Source organism: Pyrgilauda ruficollis, unplaced genomic scaffold (assembly GCF_017590135.1).
Source record: "Pyrgilauda ruficollis isolate IOZ18807 unplaced genomic scaffold, ASM1759013v1 scaffold42, whole genome shotgun sequence".
NCBI classification, from domain to species: Eukaryota; Metazoa; Chordata; class Aves; order Passeriformes; family Passeridae; genus Pyrgilauda; species Pyrgilauda ruficollis.
Genome location: NW_024525712.1, coordinates 5,848,602 through 5,866,579, shown reverse-complemented (window position 1 = coordinate 5,866,579; position 17,978 = coordinate 5,848,602). Strand labels below are relative to the sequence as shown.

The window sequence follows — 17,978 nt, the reverse complement described above, 5'->3', positions numbered from 1 at the left end:
ATTTTAATGAAATTTTCAAATAATTGCCTTATTTCAAATTATAGGATTTAATGTAATCCAGAAAAACAAAAACTCTCATCACTAAAATAGCTATGTGACAGCTAGCTTCCATTTACTTTATTTCATAAATGGCAAAAGCAAAAGATTTTGCAGGATCAAAGATGCAGTAAAACTGAAAAAGTACAAAAAGAAGAAAGGGAAAAATGCATATATGCTTTCAGCTAGTAACAAACTGGGTGGACAAGACATCAACTCCTAAAGAAACTCATGGGTTTCTTAAGCTATTAAACCAAATCACTCCTTGAAATAAAGCATAGATGAGGCTATCACAAATTTGCTTAGCTGAAGTAAAAATATTTAGTTTTTCCTAATCCTTCCCCAAATTATATGTACCCACTTACATTCAGTACAGCAAAACCATAGGAAAATATAATTCACTGAAGGGCATTTCTAATTCCAAAAATAAATTAACATAAATAGTTCCTTGGCTGTCTGAGTCTATCCAGTTTCTGATGAATTCCAGAAATCATTTATATAATTGTCAGTGTTAAGATATGCCACTCAGGAAGTCATATATTGTGTACAAGGCTTAATTATATCTACTGACAAAGATTTTTAAGTTTAAAAAGCACAGCTTGTAGGTAAAGAGAAACATTCTAGAAAGTAAATTCTTTCTATTTTACTTATCTCTGCCAGTAATTTCCCATATATATTCTCTGTACATTATCATACAGCTGTCATTTATATTATATTTACACTAACTTGTACATCCACTTTTTAATCCCCACTTATATGCCATATTTATGAAGAAGAACCATGAGAAACAATGCTGGATGAGGTAACAAGTTTGTAGTCACAGGAAAACTATTACCAATACTAGCAAATACCCTCCAGGACTGCTGCTGTTATTTGCTGGTTCCTGGCAACTCCCACGGAGCCTGGAGCAGCCCACCTCCAAAGCGAGCGCAGCTCATCTGTGCTGCTTTGCTTTCTTTGGCTGTCTTTAGCCTGAAGCAGACTCGTACCTCTCACAGTGTCTGCATGCACCTAAGTCTGGATGGTCATGTGGGGCAGTGGCCCAGTCTCATCTCTTCCAACACTTCACACTGGTGTGTTGTCATGCACTTTTCTACAGGCATGGAGTGAGATAAATGCTTTTTCATGCACAGGATGGATTGGGGCAGATTGGCTTGAGTGCGAACGCCAGCTCTTTAGCAGAATGGGTTGAACTCCACACCTCTGTGCATGGTAAAGAAAACAACTCAGGCACAGGTGGAGGGCCCCGTGAACCACCGGAGAACAAATGAAACTGCCCTCTTGTCCACCCCTCCCCATCTTCTCCAGGGCTCTGGAAGATCAAACAGCAAACAGGGATGATGTCAGGTATTTTTTGACCAGGAAAACCTGGGAAGAGAAGAATTTATTCTAGGGTAAAATATAGCAGTGACAACCAATATTTTTATGGATTTACCTCCAAGAGAAAGATGATGCATGTTTCTTTCCGGCTTTACTCATGCGCTTTATAGGGGAAAAAACCCAACTTTAAAAGTAACTTTATAAAAAGTCTAGCCAATAGTCCAGTCATACTTTATCTATTTGTGCATGACAAAGGTAGAGGTAACAAAAGGGAACAGAGATGCCTTTTCAAATTACATTTAGGTAAGAAAACAGAAGAGTACGTGCATGAAGCACATATTTTTAAATCAACTGATAGGAAAAAGTAAAAGCTTTCCCTTCTCTCTCCTCAAGAGTCGAAATATATGTCTCCAAATAAAGTAGTATGCTAAGCACCAGGATGAACTTCTTTGCCTTAGGATCAGCTTCAACATTGCTACCACTGGACTTCAAGAAGCTCCCCCAAAACTGATAGCCTGGGCCACGGACCATGGTCAGGAATTGGATGAAAGCTAAAGATGCATGGGGGAAAAAAAAAAAAATCTCATGACAATGTTTAGGACTGGGGCTTTTCCTGGCCAGGTGTTACACAATGCCAAGGGTACCAAGAATACTCGAGGGATGTCAAACTCCTCTTGCTTTTGATTCAGACATCAGCGAGCGAGGGCTATGCGCGGCTGCCGCTTGTGACCCAACACGAGGCACAACCGCCCGCTACGGGCGCGGACAAGGCGAGAGGGGCTGCGCTCGGAGCGGCAGCACCCTCACCCCCACAGCCCCGCCACGTCGGTCACCTTCCCCAGCAGCAGCGCCCCTGCCCCAGCGGAGCGCGGGAGGCCGGAGCCCCCGCCCGCCTTTGCCCCGCGGGGCGGCGCGGGCGGGCCGAGCGGAGCCGTGCGGTGTCGGGGAGGAGCGCGGCAGCGCTCGCAGGAGCACCCAGAGCTCGGCTGTCGGGATGCGGCCGCGGAGGGGAGGGGAGCGGGAGCGGCGGCACCTTCCCCCGGCGAAGAGCCAAGTTAAATAGCCAGCACCACGCCGCTGCCTTCCTCTTCCCGCCCGGCTCCGAGCCCTCGGCGAACACCCCCGTGGCATCCCGCCCCGCCCGGCCGCGGGCGGCGGAGGGCAGCGCGGAGCCAGCCTGCCCCGCGGAGCCAGCCTGCCCCGCGGAGCCGGGACGCCGCCGCTGAGGGGAGGGGCGGGCGCTTGGGAGTCGGTGCCGGAGGCGCCGCGTCCCGCCGAGCCGCCCGACTGAGAGGACTACGCCAGCTGCATGGGAGGAGATGAGCGTGGCGGGGAAGCAGCCTCCTCCAGCACCGCTCGAGCGGCCCGGCAGCCTCCTCGTCCCCACCTGGGCAAGTACCGCTCCCCCTGAGCCCGTCCCGGTGCCAACTCCCGCGGCGGGGCGGGGGTGGGGAGGGTGGGGGGGGGGGGGGGGGGGGGTCCCGCCGGCGGCGCTGCCCTGAGGGCGGGAGGGAGGCGCCTGCGGGAGGGACGGCGAGCGGGGCGGCGCGGGCTCGGGCTCGGGCTCGGGCTCGGGCTGCCGGCGGAGCTCGCCGGGACGAGGGGGCAGCTGCCGCGGCTCCCCGGGCGGGACGGGTGCATCCCGCCTCCCTCCCGCAGCCGGGCGGCACCGGGGCCCGAGCGGGCGGGACCTGTCCCGGTTGATCCTGCCGCGATTTTCAGCGCGCCGTGACAGGCAGCAGCGTGAGGGTCGAGTTTCCCGGGGACCGCGCTGAATCACTCAGTTTGAAACCCAGCTGCAAGCCGGCGATGATAAATTTAAAAAAGAAAAAAAAGCACAACAACAACAACAAAACACCATAGGTCAGCTACTTGAATGTATTTAGCACCTCATGTACTTTTAGGAGAAGCCCGTGAGGGAGTTACAAAATAACTTGCTACTTCACGGCAGCGTATTTGGCAAATCATTCATGAGTGATGCCCTCTGACGGCGATTCTCCGCTGTCCTGGTTTATATAAAATGTAGGAGGTCTGCCCTGCGGACCTTTTAAAATCATTACAGACTCTGTGGTTTAACACGCCGCTCTTCTTGGCATGTAAAGTTGTTTTGTTGAAGCGTCATTGTAATCGTTTTCGATCATGAGCTAAAAAATTATTCATTGTATTTATATAAAATACCTCTTGCCTAAGAGTTATCTGGGAAGGCAAAAACCCCCACTCCAAAATTGCCCCCATCCTTCGAGCTGTTTCGGTGAGCACAACCTTGCAATTTTTAAAAGAAAAACTGTGTTTATCTTCCTGATGTTTTATCCAGTGTTGTTTAGAAGGTGCTTCAGCTGCATGAAAGCTGACTTAGAGACACATTCTCCCTCACAGTGAATTTGTAACTACTTCAAGCTTCTGTAATCATAAAAATGAAAGTAATATTTGGAAATTCAAGTGTAGAAGAAAAGGGTAGAGGATACCTGTCATTATAAGCATGTATGACAGTTGCACATAAATCTGTGGAAACAATCTGTTGTCTCGTCTGAGACAAGACAGCCTGTATTTGCATCTATCTTTTGACTGTATGTGAGGAGATGCATAATTTTAACCTCTGAGCTTTTAGAATTTCTATAATTCAAAAAGAAAGAATAGAATTAAACTTACTGTGGAATACTCTGTGTTTTAAAGTTGTTTCACAGTTCTTAATTTGTAAGACCTGTTCAGGAACTGCAAAAATATTCTGTGCAGCAATTATCTAAAATGTTAACAGCTGAGTAGGTTGTATGGCAGTTCAGGATATTTCAGTGTTAAAGGTGAGGGATAATCACTATCACTAGGTGAAATTTATGGCTGGTATTCTTGTAGTTGTGCCAAATGTGTATGTTTAAGACCAATAGGACATGCCATTTCTGCTGCTACTCATGGGATTTCTGCCTGGGAGCAAACTTGTGCCTGCAAAGGCACTTCATGAATGGTGAACTGACCTCTTGGACAAGAGCTATAGGAACTAAAGGCTTGTGACTACACAATTTACCTTGACACTAAATGAGAAAGTGTGCTATGAATCTAAGGCTTTGGCAAGCTGCCTGTTTCCAACAAACAGACAAATTTAGCCTCACTTTCCTGGCTATTTCTGATAGAGGTATGTGATTGAAAAAAGCAATTAATAGTGTAAGTAAAAAAAGCAATTTAGACTCAAGTTCAACAGGGACATGATACAGCAGTTATTTATTTAGGTGAGTTCATAATTGCTTGGCTCCCCAGATATGCCACATACTAAACTTCTGAAGAAAATTATGCTCAAAATGTATTGAAAAATAAAAACTTGATTTATAATTCACAGTGTGACAAGTGCTTGACTTGCATCTTCTTAAGTTATTTAGCAGTATTGGAATCTAGACCTGTTTACCTTGTTAAAAGAAAAATGTGTATTTTAATGTCTGTGTATTGACTGTGTGCACATTTTTCTCAGAAACAAGATATAATAGTAGTTAGTGTTTACTAAATGTTGCTTGCTGAGTCAATTAAACTGTTTGGGATTCTGGTAGCTAGACAATATTAATACTAAAAGATAGATGGGTTGTCTTTTTAGGTTTTTTTCTCTTCAGAAGGATAGCAGTTAAATACTACCCCCTGGAAAACAACTCAGCATACTTTCAAATTAAAGACAATTCTAGATTTGGAATACAATACTAATTTGTTTTGCATGCATGTATTGATATGTATCTATATCAATGTATCTATAAACTTCTTGAAGTGCAGTTGTTTATGTTCAGTTCTGTAGAACTGAAGTTTCAGTCAGACTTTGTCTTTAATGTTTTGCCAGTCTCAGTGTCATGAAACACCTGTTTCATTCAGTATCACATATGGATTCTTATTAATCTGATTTCAAAAATCAGTATATGTTTCCTCTATCTGTAGTGAACTTTTTCTAATTTTTCATATAATCATTTCCACCCTTTGCCCTTGGAAATACTCAAGGGGTCATATCTCTTAGTAATTGTTACTATGTTAGAGTGCTTGTGCCATGTTCTTACATGGATTTTATGGTCTCATTGGTCTCGTCTGCATTAGTTACTGTGGTTTTCATTGTGTTGCTAGAAACTTGGAAGGGAATGGTAACGTAAGAGGCTCTTGTACTGTTGATACACCACGATTTTATGTACAGTACAATGCACAACAATTTTATGTGCAATGTACAATTCATTGCTATGTAGAAATAGACTTTTTTGTGGGGTTTTTTTGTTTATTTTTTTTAAATAGGGACTATTATTTTAAACTTGTGCTTATTATGTGTTGTAAATCCAGTTTTCTATTAGCTTCCATACACAATCAGAAAAAGATCAATAGGTAGACTGTTTCTTTTTTCAGCAGAAACCCAAAGAAAAAAAGCCAGCAACAAGAAACTTGTTTGGATAGCACTCTTCTCTGCAGTTACCCAAATTGTGTACTGAATAAGAAGGGCAGTGCAGCACAGGCAGATTTTCCTTTCCCCCTCTCGGTTTTCCCTGTGTCTGTGTGATTTAGGCACTTGCTTAGAGATGCTAGTATAAATATCTATCTTTTTTTTTTTTTTTGGAAAGAGGTCCTGGGGCATTGATGTTTCTTCAGCATTTGGCACCCACCTACACTGAAGCTTCCTGAAAGTGAACACTAGGTGTCATGTTACCACAAGCCTCGATGTCTTGTCTTCTCCTTATGTTTTCAGGGTCAACAATTAATCTTGGAGGTTTTGTAAAATAGATGACCACCATTTTATTCCACACCAGTATTTTAGTAAGTCTGGAATCCATTCAGTCATACTGTGTGTTACTGTCAGAAGTTTCAATTTTCCTTTGATTTTTATGAGAAGTTATCAGTACTGAGGTGGCATGGATTTCAAGATTGTTTCCAAGGTATGTCTATGCCACAATACAAATCAATAGGAGATACTTACTAATTGAAGCTTTTTCTCACAGATACTAATTTTCTATTAAAATTCCTTGCTTCTTAAAAGCTGATTTCAGAAACTTTTGCTGTAAAGTGAACAGAATTTATCTTCTGATTTGGGGATGGAAAACACAAGAAAACAGATGGTGGAGCTTCATGACAGGGAGGAGGTGTCTGTGTACTCTGTTGTGTGAAGCCTAATAATTACTTTCTAGTGTAAATTTTTTTGTCTTCCTGCTTATTTGGGAAGATGTTTTTCCCCCCAAAAAATCAGTGAAATTAATAGTTTCAAGATCCTATTAAAGACTTTACCAAACAGTTACTAAATATCAGAGTGATCAGATGTTTCATTTTGCTTCACTTGGCTTCCTTGCTTTCACAAACCAAATCTGAATATGGCTTTTACCTGTAAATATCTTCATGAAAACTCTTATCAAAGTGATAAAAAAAGCACATTCAAGCTTATGGCTTTAACATCTTAATGGAAATAAGACTTGTGCCCACCTGCTGCTCAGAAAAAGAAGAGCATTGGTATTCCTTTTACACCTCAGATCTGTGTTTCATATTGTAGGCAGGTTTTTTTCTGATGCTTTAAACATTTTATGAGATGAATATAAATAGAGTCACTTTCACTTGAGAGTTCAGAGACTACTTAGAATAGAAATGGTAGTAGAGGTCAGCAGAAAGGAACAGAGCATGACCATGTTCCTACAAAACTGACACCTATTATTGCTAGTCAGTGGTATCACAATAATGGAGACAGCAAACACAAATCAGATTCACTCAGGTTAAAAGGGACCTTGGGATGTCCACAAACGTAGCCTTCCCCTGAAAGCAGTGACTGTGTGGAATTCAGATTGAGTTGCTCAGGTCTTTTCCCAATGCATCTTTAACACCTCCAAGGATGGATACTGCTCAGCCTCTCTGTGCAAGCTGCTCCCTGCTGGGCTGTTTTCCTGGTGAACTGGGGTGTGCTGGTAGCTTCTCCCTCGAAGCCTTAGGTCCAAGCAGGCCTGGCTTACTCAGCCACTTCTCACAGGGAAGTGCTTCAGCCCGTCGTCCATTTCAGTAGGCTTTGAATGGGACTTGCTCTCATTTGTCAGAGTGTTTCTTGTGTTGCAGGGCCCAAACATGTCTGCAGTGTAATGAGTGCCAAGCAAAGGGAAATGATTGCATGGATTGCTCTCCGTGCTGGCTAATGCTGTCAGCATTTGTGGCTGGCATCATGCACTGGTGACTCCTGCCCATCAGGACAGAAGGACCCCTGCTGCTTTTCAGTATATACTCTTTCCCACACCTCACCTGCCCCCTCTCTCCTGCCACATCTCAGGGAGAAATCTGAAGGTTTTAAAAAGCAGATGGCCAGTTTAAGTACCTCTTCTTGTCCTCCTTTAGTTGAGAGTGAATGCAGAACTCCAGGGGAATTTAGCAGATCATTGCACTTTCTTTTCGGTGTGCTTCTTGACATTTTTTGGATTTTTTTCACCACCGAAAGGAAGAAAATACTCTTGCTGACTTTCTCCTGAAGTTAAGATTCATTTACTATAAGAACTGCATGTTAAACTAGTTGGAACAATTTAGTGGACTTACTCATCCTTCACATTACAGATGAAGCTGACAGTTAAAGCCAACTGAGGCCCATGATTGTGTTTCACTACGGACACTCTTTGTCAGTAATACTCTTACAGCAATTCTGATCTAAATTTTATTGGTCTGTTTTCTTTGAAAAAAGGAAGCTGATTCTACTCTATTGAGCTCTTCTGTACCTGCTTGTCTGAACTTTCTGTCTGAAGAACAGCATGACTCCAGTGAGAGCTGCCATACTGGAACCCTTCTGCCACTCTTTATTTATGTATATCAACAGGCAGATTTCTATAATGATATTTACAAACTCTCTAAAGGATATAACCTTGAAGAGCTGGAACCCTTTATCACAATCTAATCAATATTATCTCATTTATCATCTCCTTGTGAAGTTCAGGTTGTGTAGGGACAAAATGCACTTCTCATATTTAGAGAAGTTGTGGGCAGAAAAATCAATGCAAAACATCAGGGGTTTTTGTTCTGTGTTTAAAGAGGCATTGTACATGCTTGTGCTGTATGATCCTCTAAAATCATTACCCTTATAATGCTTCCCTCCACCAGGCCAAACCTGAATGACAGTTTCATGCCTGTGTTGTTTTGTGATTTTTACCTTTGCAGAGCTTATCTGAGAATTTTAAGTCACCAAATGATTAAAAGCTAAGGAGAAACCTTTTCCCTAAACAGGCAAATTCTGTGTAATGCCATTTGCTGTTCAAAGTGCATCTGGAGTAGCTTTTTTTCATGGGTGCTTAACATCACTGTAAGCACAGTGACTTCCCAGAGTCAGAGTGGCTGAATTCCATAGCGCTTCCTTGACTGAAACCAGTAGTTAGAGTGAGGTGCAGCAGACAGGCTTAAATGATTTGTTGAGGACCACAGAAGCAGTCTTACCCGGGGCTGGAATCAAAACCATTTGGTGTCAAATCTGTATAATCAGTTCTTGATGATTTTTCCATGCCACAAAACAATAGTTTGTTGGTTTTACCTTTTGTTGGGAATTCTTGTTTATGCCCAGGTTTTGCAGGAGGCTTGACTACAATGGAATGAGCTGAAATGGGGCTCAGAGTGGCTCAGCCTCTGTTTTGTGGTGTCTGTTCTCACACAGTCAGTAAAAAAACAGTGTGTTGGCTACACTGTGCATGCAGGTGGACAGCATTTCTACAGTGATACAACAGTGGTTCTTACTCACTGATGTTAATATCTATCTGTACACCAGAGAAAATGTAAATAGTAACGTGGTAAGTTTCAAACTTCATTCTGTGAAGTGGGTAAGTGTTATTGTTCCTACTTTTATCAGTGGAAAAACTGAAGGAAAGAGATTTCAGTTAAGGTTTTGAGTTGGTTTTGGGGTTTTCTTTGTGAATTTGGATTGAGGAAATTGTCTTTCAGTACTTTACATTTTGTGAATACCTGACAAAACTTCCCCATACATTATGTAGAGAATGTTTTTCAAAGTTTTCTTTTGTATCTCAATTAGATTTCTTTTTTCCTCTCTCTATATCACTCGCTATCCTGTCCTATCTAGTAACAGATGTAGTAATGAGATTTGGACAAATCTCATTCATTTAACTTATTGGCTGCTGCTACTTGTCTAAGGACAAATATATTTAGGATTACCGTGGACATGGATACATCATGTTACAATATGTAACAAGAAAAATAGAGGAGAACAAAAATGCACATCCAATACACATTCAAAACGAAATGGGAGATAGTAAAGTATATTATTTTTTTAACCTCTATAGAAGCTGTGTTTTTCCTCTAGGTATATGTGCAAATAGTAAGTTTATTGGAAGAAAGTGTCAGAAGAATTGATCTCATATGGGATAGCATGAGGACACATGCATATTTGCAAGCTGTTTGTCACAAGTGTGTTGCCATCTTCCCCTCCAGCAAGCCTGTTAAATCAACAAGCAAAGGGATAGGTTTTTTGTTTGTTTCACTGGCTGCAGCTATGACATAGATGCTGCAAGGAAATTCATGGGCACATCTTTCCATACAAATCCTGTCTTAACAGTATTAAGTCACAATTTTAGAAAGGCTTTAGGAATTACTCAGAGATGTTGTTGCATTTATAAAATGGTAGTGTCTTCTGTACCAGTAAAATGCTTACCTCAAGCAGGCATTGAAATCTTATTTTTTGTCATGTGTCTTTTCCTCTCTTTCTCAAACTATCCTGCTGTTTTTGGCATTGTAAATGCAGCATTTAGACGTTCTTCTGCCACCCTTCATGAGCCCTGATGGAGCAGCAATATAAGGATATGCAGTAATCTGTGCTGTGTGCTCATTTCCAGAATACAGTTGAAGCATAATTAAGCATATGTTTCCAGTTCAGTCTGACAGTATCGTTTTGTGATATAGCTATTGCTCTTTATAAAATCTCCTATTTTTCTAGTTTTGAAAGGGTAGTTATCAGTTGTATCGTCACACAGTTTTATGCAACTATTTATTGTACTTTCATTAAGAGATGAATTATTTACTAAGGCATCTGGTGCATCATATGGTTCATATGCTGGGTGTGCTAAACAGAATGCTCTTTTTTAATAATAAGGAAAAAAATACTCCACATAAAAGGATTAGACTTCCTAGTGTGCTTTGAAGAGTAACTTTACTGTTCTAAAATCTCCAAGCCTGTTTTACAGGATTTTGTGATCATTAAAGGAATCTTTGATTCTAGTGGAACATGTGTGCATAACTGTATGTGTCTGTATTCATAATATCTAAAAATCTAAAAAATGGAGGGGTAAAAAAGACCTTATTCTCTGACAAAAGCTGTATTATACATGGGCTAACTATATGATACTTTTTCTACTTCTGTGACCGATAATCACAGAAGTATGTGTTATAGTAGTACCATTTACAATTTATAAGGCAAGAAATTTTTATTCTTATTATTTATAGAAATTGTATGTCCTCCAAGGTTATCAAACATGAAACAAAAACCTTCTCAGTCTTCAGATAACCTGTAGTCAATAGATATACTTCAGCCCACTGAATCTAACTCTACACAAACATCCAATTTCTTTCATATATTTAAGACAAACTTCACACTCATTTTACATTAGAAAATTATTGAAATGTACTGTAGATGAAATCACCCACTGGCATTAATTTAAGGCTGATTTACCACTTCATTCCATAGTGTCATTTCCATAATGTCAAGGGAAGGATGGCAGAAATTGTATATGGGCTAATTTATTCACTGGTTAGAGTTACACATCTTTGCTCCCAATCAAATAAAATTTGATACAAAACTTTCTACTTAAAAAGTTTCAGAAGTTGAGACTTAAATCTATTCAGCATACCTTCCATTTACAAAAAAAAAATTGTTTCTTCCTTGAAATTAGACATTTAGGAGTTTTAACAGCTGTAGGTTTTTTGTTAAACAGGACATTAACAAAAGCATGGCTTGTCACAACTGTGTTTAAACAATCAAAGTTGGGGATGTAGCAGAATGTGTTGTTCTCAAAGGACTTTGAAAAGCAACATTTTTTTCTGAAAACATGCTTAATCCAATAAGAAAGCTGTCTGCTTTAAGCATATTTGGCTTTGAAATAGGTGGACTCTCCTAAAGGTAGATGGTTTAAGAAGATGGCCCAGGAAGAAAATATGAAGTCTGAGTTGTCAAAATCACAGAATTAACTAGGTTGGAAAAGACCTTTGAGGTCATGAAGGCTGTGACCTCACACGACCTTGTCAACTAGACCATGCCACTGAGTGCCACACCCAGTCTTTTCTTAAACACCTTCAGGGATGGTGACTCCGCCACCTTCCTGGGCAGCCCATTCCAATCCCCAATCACCCTTTCTGTGAAAAAACTTCTTCCTAATGTCCAGCCTAAACCTCCCCTGCTGCTTAAGACTGTGTCCTCTCATCTTTAAAATGCTACCACAACAACCTAGTGGTTCAATTTACACTGATATAGTTTTTATCTGATTTGCATGCATAATCCCAAGAAGCTCTCTGTTATTTATGACAGAGAGTCAGATAATATAAATTGTAGCTTGAAGGAATGCTTCGTTCTTCATACTTTTACTACCTGTAATTAAACCTTTTGAATAAGAAAACAAAAATTAGATTTGTAATTCTTCCTGAGGGCAGTCTTGTAGCAGTTGGACTCATCTGTGACTAAATCTTCAAGAATATTCCTTTCAAATGTCAGTAAAGAAGAAAAAAAATGTGTAATATTTTACTGACAGTAAGGAAAAAACCCAAACCAACCACAGCTGACAAGCTGACTTGATATAGGGATTTTTTATCATTTCTTCAACTTTTAGTTTATTATGACTAATTGTGCTTATGTGCTATTCTGCCTATTTACTCCTCTAATTCTGTACTTCACTAGTTTGTGCTCTTTCTTCATAGTCTTTACTGTAGATCTAATAAAAATAAATCAGACTTTCTCATTAGTAGAAATTAGAAGAATACATGTACTCTTGTAGGTCCTCCATTTGTCCTCCATTCAGTTAACAAAAAAATGAACAGAAGATTTTTTTTTTCCCTACAGTCAGAAATATTATAGGGTAGTTTTAAAAAGAAAATGGATGTGAAAGGGGTGAGTAGGTAGACAGGTGTTGCCTAGACCTCAGAGAGTACTGGGTTGGTTTTAATGGGTTATTTGTATTTTCATGTAATAGAGAAAGTCCATACTTACATCTCTGCTATCTCTGTTTCTTCTTTGCATCTTTTAGCAGTTTGACAGACCTTTATGAATGTTGCTGAGCTTAACTCAGTGTCAACCTGCTGAAGTTTTCATAACAAAAAATACCTAAATGTAGTAAACCTGCTTGAGTTGACTCTAATTCTCATAATACCAGTGTCATTTTAATCTGACCAGGCTCAGCCTAATTCTGTTTTGTAAAAATCTCTTGCTTCATCAATTTATAGCATAAATGAAGACTTCGTCTTTTAAAATTTATAAAATTTCTCCTCTATTAGTCCAATATGTGATTCATTGCCAAGTGCCACAAGGAAGTACAGAGAGTGCTTCATGTATAATTTTAAGCAATTAGTGTTAGCATTGTCTGATTGGGAAAACTATAAAAAATGTTTTTTTGTAAGGCAGACTATTCTAACTTAAAACAATTACAGCTTAGCCCAGCATATTTAGCAGAACTAAAAAATAAAACTAAAACAAATCCACGAACCTACTGCCATAGTTTATGGCACTGAGGTGTGAGATTAACATAATGACGTTCTATAAATTCCTTTTGGATGGAATTTATAATTGGTAAAACGTAGATTGTTTTGCAGAGCATCATTATTTTTTAAGTATTTCTGTGAAACTTTGGCAAATAGAGGCCAGCCAAGAGAGTATTATCAACATAAATTGAAAAACTCTTGTCCTATGGAGAAGGGACCTTTTTAATTTAAATTAAATAATCAAAACATTCTCCAAAATGAAAGATGAGGAAACATTATTTAGGTCTATGAATAATATTTCTCTGTAACTGACTAGTCTGACTATAATCTCTGGTTCTATTTGTGGTGTTGATGTTTCATTAGGAGGGCTTTTGCTCACTGACAATTAATTATCTTACATTTAATTGGATGTGACTTGAAAGAATAATCAAAGCAGTATTCTGTGTTTTCTATATGTAATCTGCAAGAAATACTGAAAAGTATTTTCTTGCTTAAATATAATGGAAAATTGTCATCTCGAACATTATTGCACAGAATAAAAAATTAGACACACTAGTTGTACATTGCAGTCTAAACAGTCTTTCATCAGCTTGCTTGATATTTACAGATCAGATATCTTGTGGAACTAATTAATGTTCTTATGTGAAATTAAGGTGCTTTCACTAATGACTTATGCAGATACTTTGTATGACTGTTTCATTTAATTGGAACATAACACCTTGCCTTAGTTTTTCAAGACTTAATAGTTTTCAACTTTTCCACTGGTGGTCCAGGGTAACCTATGACTTAAAGGTCAAGTCCTGCTTTGGGATATGGGAGTTTCGTTGGATGTCGAGTAACTGCTGTATAAGCAAAATAATATTCCATTTAAATGGTACCTTTCTGTGGGTGAGAATTACTACTGCCTACACTACTGAGATGTAGTCAGTAAGAGTGCATGAAATAATCATGGCAGAGTGCCAAGCGCTAAAATGCATTTGATTATAACTGTTAAGATGTTGCACTTCTCTTATCTGGGAGTTTCCCTCTGAGAGGCAGACATACCTGGAGAATTGGGCTGATAAAATACAGGGCTGGGGCAGCTCTTCCCTCTCTCTCTCGCCTTCAGAGGATGATGATCGGAGCTGCTGCTTGGGGAAGGGAATTCGCTGCTGCTGCCAGAGCTCAGCCCAGAGCTGCTTCTTCTGCCATCAGGTGAGCCTCTGCTTGTGAGAGCAGCCACTGAACTGGGACCTTATGAACACCCACCTCACTAAAACAGGGACCTATCCCCATCTGCTTGGGTGCCTGGGATCCTGAGCTTTTGAAACTCTCTTCTGTGGTATTCTTATAGCAAGGATGCAGGTACATTATGATCTGGATGGTGACATGAGTTAAATATCTGGACTCTGGAGGTAGTGGTTGTGGGTGTACCTCTTACAGCAGACCCTGCTTCGAGCAGAAGGCTGCACTATGCATCTCCAGGGGTCCCTGCAGTGGGTCGTTCCATACGGGACCTGATGCCTCTCTGTGGTACTCCAAGAAGCGAAATGTAAGTAAGATAACCTGGATGGAATTACAGAATCAGTATCCAGTACTTTCTTTTCAGATAATGTACTAATTAGTAATAATGTCTGAATTTTCAGGGGAAAAAAAAAAGGTCACATTAAAGCTCTTGTTACTTTGAAGATGCTGAATATAAAATTAATTAATGCAGAAGGAGATCTAAGGAGGTCGAAGTACAGGAAAGCCACATGGTAAAATGACCATGGTACACTGTGTTACTAAACAACAACTAGGAATATTATCTAATTTTCTAACAGGAAGATTTAACTTAATGGGTATATAGCAGTGGGACAGAGAAAGTATTTTTAGGAGACTTCTGAAAGCTAATATTATATTTCTGATTTCTTCTTTATATAATGTGACATGTATAATGCCTTTCTGCAACAATTTATTTATTAAAAGCTTGAAACTTCCAGCATTCAGTAATGGATTTTATTTTCACATCATAGAATCATAGAATGGTGTGGAAGCCTTGCCTTGCTTTGCCTTGCCTTGAGCACTTCCAGGAACAGGGCATCCATAGCCTCTCTTAGGAAGCTCTCACCACCCTCATAGTGAAGAATTTTTTTCCTAATGCCTAATCTAAATCTACTGTCTTCCACTTGAAGTCCATTCTCTCTTGTCCTATCACGCTGTTCTGGTTTGAAAGACAACTGTCTGCCTAGGAAGGCGGGAACCCCCTTTGGAATGGAGAATATGACCCCCTTCCCTCTGAATTATTATAACTTTGAAGTTAAGGGGCTTTCAGGCAATGATATGGGAAAAGGAATAACAGTTCTCTACTAGTGTGTAAAGCAAAGCAAACAAATGACAACACCACCAGCAGGAACGACAGACGGGAGCAGAGTCCCGCTTCCCGCCCGCTCCCAGCCGCGGCGCTTTCCCTGCGGTGCAGTTCCGGGCGCGGCCAGCAGGGGCGCTGCTGGCTCCCGGCGGGCAGGGCAGGCGTGGTGATTCCCCCCGCCTGCAGGGGGCGCTGTGGTGCGAGTTTCGGCCACCTCTCCATTCGGTGTCGGCAGGAATGGGTGGAGACGGGGCTTCCTCTGCAAAGCCGCAGGGGCAGCTGGTCCCGGAGCCCCCTGTGCACAGCGAAAGCGGCTGTGGCGGCAGCCTCAGAAGCGGCAAGCTGGAGCAGCAGGGACCTGGAAAATCCTGGAGTGATAGACAAGATGTATCAGAGCCTCCGCAGCTGTAGCAGGAGCTGGTCTCGGAAAAAACCTTGGGATCAGTAGCGGAGGCATGGTGGGGCAGGGTAGTGGCAGCCCAGCTCCTGAACACAGCAGGGAGAGGCTCTCTTGAAGGGGAAAGGACTCGGGATCTCGGGGTTTCCCCTGAGATGCCTCATCAAATGGTGAAAGTCCCTTATTTAGTGAGGTAGGGTGTTAATAAGGTCCCAGTTCAGTGGCTGCTCTCACGAGCAAAGGCTCCCCCGTGGCAAAAGAAGCAGGACAGGGCTGGTCTCTGATGGTCTCAGCGAATTCTGCGCAGTAAGCAGGAACTCGACCATCCTTCTCCAAAGCCGCAGGGAGAGAGGGCTGGGAGCTGCGCCCAACCCCTTCCCCCAGCCCAAGTCTTGTGGTATCTCTGCCCTTCCCAGGAGATTGTCCCTCAGCTAGGATGGTAAAGCCAGCTGCACTCCTCATTCTCTGTGGTTACTTCTTTTGTCTCTCTTAAGTGCCAGTCTTTGTTTCTTAGCAACAAAAGGGGAGAAAATTCCTTAAGAGAAAGAAACAAATGGAAAAATCTTAAACCCCAACACATGCTAACCCTTGTTAAAAGTCTGGCTTTCTTGTAGGACCCTTTTAGGGAGTAGGTTTAGGACAAGCTGCTCTCAGGTTTCCCCAGAGTCTTCTATGGGGAGCCCAATGCTCGTGTTCATGATTCTCCCCTGGACTCACTCCAGCAGATCAATGTCCTTGCTTGTTGGACACCCAAGAGCTGGATGCAGCACTCCAGGTGGGGTCTCACCAGCAGAACAGAGGGGCAGAATCCCCTCCTTTGAGCTGTTGACCATGCTCCTTTGGATGCAGCCCAGGACTGTTTGAATTTCTGGATTTCTGGGCTGCAAGTACACATGGATGGATCACACTGTGCTTCTCTTTGGCAAACACCCCCAAGTCTTCTCCTCCAGGCTTCTCTCAATACATTCTTCACTCAGCCTATATTTTTGCTTGGGATTGCCCCAGTATAGGAGCAGGACCTTGCACTTGGCCTTGTTGAACTTCATGAGGTCTGCATGGGCGCACCTCTGAGGTCTCTCTGCATGACATCACTTCTCTCCGCCTTGCTGACTGCATCACACAGCTTGGTGTTGGCAAATGATGGTAAATTACCCATTTAAAACAGGCAAAATACTAGAGATGTATTACTGGGTCAGACTGCTACAGACTACCACTACAAACAACCACATTTCAAATTCAAACTTAGCTTTCCTGTTGCAGTTTTTAATTTTTTAATATCAGAGCTTTTTAAAAAGTAGCTGAAACTAAATGAACAGTAGCTGATAAAAATGTGTTGTGCTATTCAGGATTTTCATTATAATTGAAGTGCTCAGGTCATGATGTGGCTGAATAGAAATTGGAATCTCAACCAGGACAGAGAATCAGCAAACCTGGTGTGTAACCATGGAGAAAAATTATATGTATTTAAAAGGTGAAATACTAGAAAACTAAAGCATGCAGAGATATAAAAAGAAGGAAGTGTACCAAGCAGAATGTAAGGGGATATATAGAGAAAAAGGTGAAAAAGTTAAACATGCTATTTCTTTTCAGTAATTTTTTTTTTCTTCCACGGCTGTAATTGTCACCATTTTCTAGATATAACTGAAATATTTTATTTGTCTCCAGCACTAAAACAGTAAGCAGATCTCTTTTCTGCATTCCATGTAGAAATTGAAATAAGTCACATCTGAAGTTATTTCACAACTTATATTAACACTGTAGCTTAATTATTTCTTTTTTTCATTTTCACTCCACATAAGTTGTTACACTTTTATGACAGTAACTTTAGATCCACTGGATCTCATTCATGCAAGTGCAATTTCTGTGGGATGGGTTAACTTGAGTGAGGGTGCACAATTTATAAATCAGTATGAACTTTTGTAATTAATCTGTCAGAACTGGGATTGTGTCTTATTTTGCCTTGTGCATGAGTGTCAATATTCTTTTTTTTTTTTTTCTTGTTCACATTACTTCTTGGTTGTCCTGGAGATTTAAAGAGCCAGACTGTGCTTTGCGATTAGGAAGAATTTCAGAGAATATGATTTCATGTTTCATGAGACAGAGATTCAATTGTGATACATATGAAAGCTAAATACCTTAAAGAAATGTATGGGAACAGGTTTTTTTCTGGGCTGTTTAGTCCAGAGCAATAGAAGAAAACAACATCAACAATTTCTGAAAAGTTACTTCTTCAAAAACTTCAGATTTTTGCCTGAT

General features: G+C 40.9%; 1 protein-coding gene across 1 annotated transcript in view; it reads left to right on the top strand.

Moving 5' to 3' along the window:
- Positions 1-2,675: 2,675 nt before the first annotated feature.
- Positions 2,676-17,978, top strand: part of SNTG2 (syntrophin gamma 2) — a 210,135-nt gene continuing 194,832 nt past the window's right edge. Inside the window, exon 1 of the mRNA XM_041477904.1 lies at positions 2,676-2,747. Within this exon, the coding sequence (XP_041333838.1) occupies positions 2,676-2,747 (72 nt within the window). The remainder of the gene's footprint in view (positions 2,748-17,978) is intronic.